This window comes from Bos mutus, chromosome 21, assembly GCF_027580195.1.
Source record: "Bos mutus isolate GX-2022 chromosome 21, NWIPB_WYAK_1.1, whole genome shotgun sequence".
Taxonomy (NCBI): domain Eukaryota; kingdom Metazoa; phylum Chordata; class Mammalia; order Artiodactyla; family Bovidae; genus Bos; species Bos mutus.
The window spans coordinates 44,861,082-44,868,864 of record NC_091637.1 but is presented as its reverse complement, the minus strand read 5'-3'; the positions used below and the strand labels follow the sequence as shown (position 1 = coordinate 44,868,864).

General features: G+C 36.4%; 1 protein-coding gene across 1 annotated transcript; it reads left to right on the top strand.

Annotated features, from left to right (window-relative positions):
* Positions 1-6,859: 6,859 nt before the first annotated feature.
* Positions 6,860-7,390, top strand: LOC102275109 (ankyrin repeat domain-containing protein 26). The gene has a single exon (XM_005891821.2). The coding sequence runs from the start codon at positions 6,860-6,862 to the stop codon at positions 7,388-7,390; it is 531 nt and encodes a 176-aa protein (XP_005891883.2).
* Positions 7,391-7,783: the final 393 nt, after the last annotated feature.

The following is a 7,783-nucleotide window of genomic DNA, read 5'->3' as shown; positions in this document are numbered from 1 at the left end:
GGATCATTTTTCTCCTGCCTGAAGAACATGCTTGAAAGTTTCCTTCACTATAGACTTGCTAGGAGCAAAATATGTTCGCTCCAGTGTGTCTTTATCCACCTATAGAATTCTAAGCTATTTTCTTTTAGCACATTGAAAATAACATTTCACTGTCTTCTCTTTCCTGTTTTTCACTTGTGAAAAGTCAGCTATCAGTATATTGTTGCTCTTTTGAAAGTAATTTATCTGTTTCTCTGGCTGCTTTTTTGTGTGTGTGTGTGTGTGTAATAAAGTTTTATTAAAGTATAAAGGAGATAGAGAAAGCTTCTGACATAGGCATCAGAAGGGGGTAGAAAGAGTACCCCTCTGGCTGCTTTTAATATTTATTCTTTGTCTTTGGTTTTCAGACATTTTATTTCAATGGGCTTAGATATGGTTTTCTTTTCATTAATCATACTTTCATAAGACTTCTTAAAATCAGTGACATGAAGTCTTTTGTCAGCTTAGAAATTCCTCAGCAGTTAACTCTTCAAAGAATTGTTTTATCTCATTCTCTTTCTTCTCCTTCTAGAAATGTGGCTGAACCCATGTTAGACATTCTCACTATATCTTCTGTTTCTTTTATCCCCTCTTCTTTTCCCCTCTGCAGGCTGCATTCTGGATCATTTCCCTTGATGTATCTTCAGATTCATTAAGTCTTAAAGGTGTGTCTAACCTACACTTAAAATCTTGTTGGGCTTAAAATTTTTATTTGTAAGTTTACTCATAAAAAATATTTTTATTTATAAAATATATCTATATATTTTTGTTTAAAATAAAGTCACAATATTAAACTCACAGTAAAATTGTACTTGGTTCTTTTTTCAAATTCAGATTTGCTGTTTACTTTCTATAGTTTCCTGTTCTCTGTAGAAAGCATCAAGCTGGTATTTTACATCTTTATCTTTTATTTTTTTCTTTACATTTTTAAATATCACCATCATAATTGTGCTATAGTCCATGCCTCATAATTCTAATATTTAAAGTCTTCATGGGTCTGTTTTTGTTGTTTGCTGTCTCTGATGACTCTTGTTCATTTAATCTGGCTTCCTCGTGCACCTGATTATCATTGAGAAGACAATACATTCTCATATTCTGCCAGATACGAGAATGTGCTGATCATCATATTTGACAAATTATTTATAGAAATTATTTAGGCCTATGATAAAAGTATCTTCCTCAAGAGCAGACCTGTATTTCTTTCTGCCAAGCATCTGGAGACACTGCCAAACAACAATTATTTTAACCCAGGTTCAAGGCTTTGAGACTCATTGACCTAGGCAATTTGAATACAAGCAGTAAATACTCAAGGGCTTTGGAATCTCAGTATCTTGTGGAGAAAGGTCTTCCATTAGACCTCCTGTCGTGTACAAGTCCTGGAGTTTGCTTTTTGTCTACTTTGCACTCGGCAAGTCCATCAAGACAAATACTGTCGTCATTTAGTCACTCAGCTGTGTCTCTTGCAATTCCATGGACTGCAGCCCGCCAGGCTCCTCTGTCCATGGGATTTCCCGGGCAAGAATTCTGGAATGGGTTGCCATTTTCTTCTCCAGGGGATCTTCCCGATCCAGGGACCAAATCCACGTCTTTTGCTTAGTAGGTGGATTCTTTACCACTGAGCCACCAGAGAAGCCCAGACAAATACTCTGATTTTTGCCAATCAGCAAATTCCCTCAGGGCAGAACATATTTGGATTCCCGTTTCTCCTTCACCTTTAGTCTGGTAATTCCAAACTACCTTTTCATATCCTTTTATACTTGAAGAATAAATTTTAAATCTGGATCTTTTAGTTATTTTTGTTGGGAGGATTAATCTAGTTTACCAGAACCATTCAATCGACTTACATTTTAAACTTTTTTGGTGACTATTAAGAAAATGTCCTTCAGAAAGGTTGTACATGTTTAGGCTTCTATCAGCAGGCTTAGAAATGCCTTTTCTTTACCTTTTTCCCTTAACTATATATTTTGCCACTTATGAGAAAAAAACATTTCCAAGTTGAATAAGGAAAAAGTCCTGCTTTTACTAAGTATCTATACTTATTTAATTACCAATGAAATTTAATGCTTTGTGGTCTGTTTATTTAAATTGTATTTTACTATTTATAATTTAACTTATTCAAAAATTTCTGTTTTTTATTTTTATTAGGTCCTTTGGCTACTATAAAGCTGCTACCCACCAGCAAACCTACATCAGTTGTTAAAATATTAAACTACTTCCATAGCCAATCAGCAAATAGCCATCATCTTCCAAATGGCCTTACCTTGGCTCACGCAGACATTTCAGCCTCTCCCAAACACCACTCACTTGCTCATTTTCCATCAGTTAAAGAGTTAATGTCCAACATACCAATAGGCCTTTAGAGCCTTACCCTTGCTCAGAGCCCTGGCCATTGTCAGTTCTGACTGGTTAGTAGCTATTATGTAGATATTGTTAAACCTTTTAATGTAACATATGTGCATGTATATTGAAAGTACTTTTTTTTATGTGACTGACAAGGGCTTAATTTCCAAAACATACCAAATAGCTCACATAACTCAGAAACAACAACAAAAAATATCCAGTTGAAAAATGGGCAGATCTAACCAGACATTTCTCCAAAGAAGATGTAATGGATAGCCAACAAGCACATGAAAAGATGCTCAACATTACTAATTTTTAGAGAAAAGCAAATCAAAACTACAATAAGTGCCACCTCACATTGGTCAGAATGGCCATCGTTAAAAAGTCAACAAATAACAAATGCTGGAGAAGGTGCAGTGGAAGGGATCCTTCCTACACTTCTCGTGGGAACATAAGTTGGTGCAGCCACTATGGAACACAGTATGGAAGTTTCGCAAAAAACTAAAAATAGAGTTGCCATATGATCCAGCAATCCTACTCTTGGGCTTATATCTGGACAAAACTATAATTCAAAAAGAAACGTGCACACCTATGTTAATAGTGGGACTATTCACATTAGTCAAGACATGGAAACCTACATATCCATTGATAGATGAATATATAAAGAAGATGTGGTACATATATACAATGGATTGCTACTCATTAAAAAAAAGAAGGAAATAATGCCATTTGCAGCCACATGGGTGGACTCAGAGATTATCGTACTAAGTGAAGTAAGTCAGAAAGAGAAAGATAAAAAAGAGAAAGACAAATACCATATGATATCACTTATATGTGGAATCCAAAATATGACACAGATGAACTTTTCTATGAAACAGACTCACAGACACAGAGAACAGATTTGTGGTTGCCAACAGTGGGTGGAAGGGATGGAGTGGAAGTCTGGGATTAGTAAACGCAAAGTTTTATATATATAGTGGATAAACAAGGTCCTATTTTATAACACAGGGAACTCTATTCAATATCCCGTGATAAACCATAATGGAAAAAATACGAAAAACATATATATATATGTATATACACACACACACACATATATAACTGAGTCACTTTGCTATACAGCAGAAATAAACACAACATTGCAAGTCAATTATACTTGAATAAAATATATTTTAAAAAATGTAAAAGGAAAAAGTCCATTTTACAATAAGACTTTAAAAACACATCGTGCTGTATTCCTTTGTCCTTCCCTATCCTATTTCCTTAATTTTTATTTACAATTAGTTTCAGTTTCTCTCAAAATTATTACCATCACAACAGCTATTTGTTCTTTTTCTTGCACTTTGCTTTATTCACAAAACAATTTGTTTTGGAAATCATTCTACATTATGACTCATAGGTCCGCCCATTTCGTTTGTTTTATTTAATTGAAGTATAGTTGATTTACAATGTTGCGTTAGCTTCAGGTGTACAACAAAGCAATATGTGTGTATCCAGAAGTATGTATGTATCAACAAGTTGGTGCAGCCACTATGGATTCTTCTCCCTTGTAGGTTACTACAAAGTACTGAGTATAGTTCTCTGTGCTATACAGTAGGTCCTTTTTGGTATCTATTTTATATCACCTATTTCTTTGTAACTACTGCATAATATTCCCTAGTGTGCATATGCCATTGTTTATTTCACTGTTGCTCTGTGTTCACACTTAACAAAGTGTGATGATTAATATCCATGTCCCTGTGTCTCTGAGTCTATTTAAGAGTGTTTTCTCTAGGGTAGATACAGAGTAGTAGAAATGCTACTACTACGTTAGCTATGCTGCATTCTCAGAGAGAATGCATATTTTAAAACTTGTATCAGATGTTAAAAAAATATGTCTTCCAAAATATAGTTCTAGTTTACAAGCTGTGAAATTGTGATTTATAATAAGAAATGTACATTTGATCTTCATCCTCATTTCTGGCACCTATAGCTATTTGCTGTTAAATGATCTCTCAGCTTTTAAAAATCTATAAAGGAATTTAGCTACAAATCTATAAGATTTTTATCAACTTTATTATGTTTTGAAAACCTATCAAGCTTATGATTGTCTATGTTAATATTTTTAGCAGACATCACAAATTATAAAATTTCTAAGTATTAGTAGAAGCCAGAATAAAGTAATAGTTCATTTTGGACAAGAAGTAAAGTATTTTGAATTTTTTTGCCATGATGTGTGGCATGTGAGATCTTAGTTTTCCAACCAGGGATTGAACCTGAGACCCCTGCATTGGAAGAACAGAGTCTTAACAGCTGGATTGCCAGAGAAGTCCCTGAACTAATTTTTATTTATGATCTGTTATCTCCTATAGAAAGAGTAAATGAATTTTTGTGCACTAAATCATTTTCATATTTGTTTACCATATTGATCTATAAAGATACCAACTCTTTTATGGTCTTCTGCCAAATATATCAGTTAGCTATTATGATCCATTTTTTATGATTACTTTGTTTTAAATCTGATAACCTCACCATTGCATTGTTATCCAGGCAACATCTTCCTAGCATTTCAATTATCTTAATCTCATGCAGACCCACATCAAAAGCTTTTACAAACATTTAGATATATTGTTTGCCCATGGAGTTTTCTTTATCCACAAACTTGAGTAATTTTATAAGATCAAATAAATCAGATTTGCCTGGCATAATCTGTCTTCATAAACAAATGCTGTCCGCTGACCATCACATTGTTATCTAAATGATTTCAGATCAATTTGGTTTGCTCTAACTTGGGCAATTGCATTCTGCCAGCCCCAAACTCCCTCTATTTTTCAATTGGAGACATTATTCTTCCTTTCACTTAACAAAGTGTTCTGTAAAGCAAGCAGGCAAGTATCTGAACCAATAAAGCCTAGTTTCCTGAAGATTTGTGTCTGATAGGCTAACTGCAACTATGTATTATATCCATGTCATAGCTTTAGCTGGTGACATTATTACCTAAATCATTGTACTAGATGTCATAAGTAATATTTTGTGTTACATCAATGGGAAAAGTAGGCAACACAAAGAAAGTTTTTCATGTGTATGTCTAGGACCATCCTAATGCTAGATTCCCTGCAATATAATCAGATTTAGTTGGAATCAAGTTTTACATCAGAGGTTAATAGTGAGATACACTGGATGTGAGATGATTTCACTAGAAGACTTGTTATATATTGTACTAAGGCAGAATGATCACTGTGCTTTAGCTAAGAAATATGGTAATTCTACAATTAGTCCTCCATATCCACACGTTCCACATCTATGGATTCAACCAATTGTGGACCAAAAATATTTGGGAAAATATTCCAGAAAGTTCCAAAAAGTAAAACTTGCATTTGTCACGCTCTGACTACTTATATAGAATTTATATTGTGTTGGGTATTATAAGTAATCTAGAGATGATTTAAATTGTATGGGAGGAGGTGCATAGGTTATATGCGGATACTATACCATCTTATGGGCTTCATTGGTGGCTCAGGTGGTAAACAATCCACCTGCAATGCAGGAGACCTTGGTTCAATTCCTGGGTTGGGAAGATACCCTAGAGAAGGAAATGGCAACCCACACCAGTGTTCCTGCTGGAGAATCCCATGGACAGAGGAGACTGGCGGGCTATAGTCTGTGGGGTCTCAAAGGGTCGGACACGACTGAGTGACTAAGCATGCATGCACCCATGCCATTTTACGTAAGGGACTTGAGCATCTGCAGATTTGGATATCCACAGGGTCCGGGAGCCAACTCCCTTCAGACATCAAGAGATGACTATATTTCAGGGTAAATGAACAAACTATTCATTACTCATCACTTCACTGAAAAAAATCTATAAATTTATTCATTCTATTCCTCTTACTTACATTTATATAATGCCTGTGAAATCTGTGGTTTATCTCTTTATTTGACATTGACCTAAAATGCTAACTTGGGGGCAATCAAAAGAGGCACTAGGCTGGCTTGCATACAGGTTTTGAAAAGGAGGCCCTCCCGGTTCCTTTGGTGCTTCTTTACTTTAATTTCAACCACACTCAGCTTGAACTGCACAGTTCTTAGTTGAAAACAAAGAAACCCAGATTCCAAAAGTCAGTCATGATGTCCAGGGAATAATTCACACACTTGAAGAACGTTTGTGTGGTGAAGGAAATCCACAGCCTGCTGGGGCTCGCACTGCCCCAGGAAAGCTGGGACTGGGAGCCCCGAGGGTCTGGGCCCTGCGGTGGTGGCAGCAACAGTGGCAGGAGCCCCAGTGCGATTGCCACAGCAGCCGCGAGACAACTTCCACCAGAACTGGCAGATCCCCTAAAAATGCAGTCTGTGTTGGAGGCTTCACTGGAGGTCACGTCATGTGATGGTGCTAACTTAGAAGATGAGGTACAGGACTGAAAGAAGGTACGTCAACTCACAAGTCAGGTACAAGCAGCATGTAATGCTTTAATGAAGTCAGGTGGAACTCAGAATTAAAGACTTGGAATCTGAACTCTCCAAGATGAACATTTTTCAAAAAGATTCTAACAAAGCAGAGTTGGAAAAATATAAGCAACTCTACCTAGAAGAACTAGAAGTTAAAAAGTCATCGGCAAATACACTAGACAAGACTAAGGAGAGGCTGGCAGGGGTCAGTACCAAACGTGGGATGGATAAACAGCAGGACAGATCTTGCCTCAGCACTCTCACCAGGAGGCCAGTCCTGGAGTCCCCTTGTGTTGGAAATTTCAATAATACTTTAGTGCTCAATGGAAATCTTACTCCAAGAGCAAATGTACTGCTTTCTACCTCAATTCCGTGCCCTTCAAATAACAGCATGGAGACTTACTTGACCAAGATGCAGTGGGAATTGCGAAAGAATATAACTACAGAACTAGAAAAAACTGTTGCTGAATTTAAATCTGGATCCTACAGAGTGTCTCCTCTAGGATCTACAGTTGAGTCAAATCTATATCAGGACCTACTTTTGAAAACATCACAAGAATATGTGCACATTTTGAAGGAAAAAAAATATGATCTGAAAGATAAATAGTAAAAGTTTCCCTACTGGACTGTTTTCATGACATTTTAGTTGTTTCCCATTAAATATGAGAAAATCTTTATTAAAGGGAAATATTTTTGTGTGCATAAGAAAAATGTATACAGTATTTTTAGCCATGCTTCTCTGCATCTAACTTCCTTTTAAGCAGATTTAAAAACCAGCACTGTTGAGTTTTACATATGCAAAGTGAAAGTGTAGTCACTCAGTCATGTCTGACTTTTTGCGACCCAATAGACTGTAGCCCTCCAGGCTCCTCTGCCCATGGAATTCTCCAGGCAAGAAAACTGGAATGGGTAGCCATTCCCTTCTCCAGGGGATCTTCCAGCCCCAAGGATCAAACCTCGGTCACCTGCATTGCAGGTAGATTCTTTACCATTTGAGCCA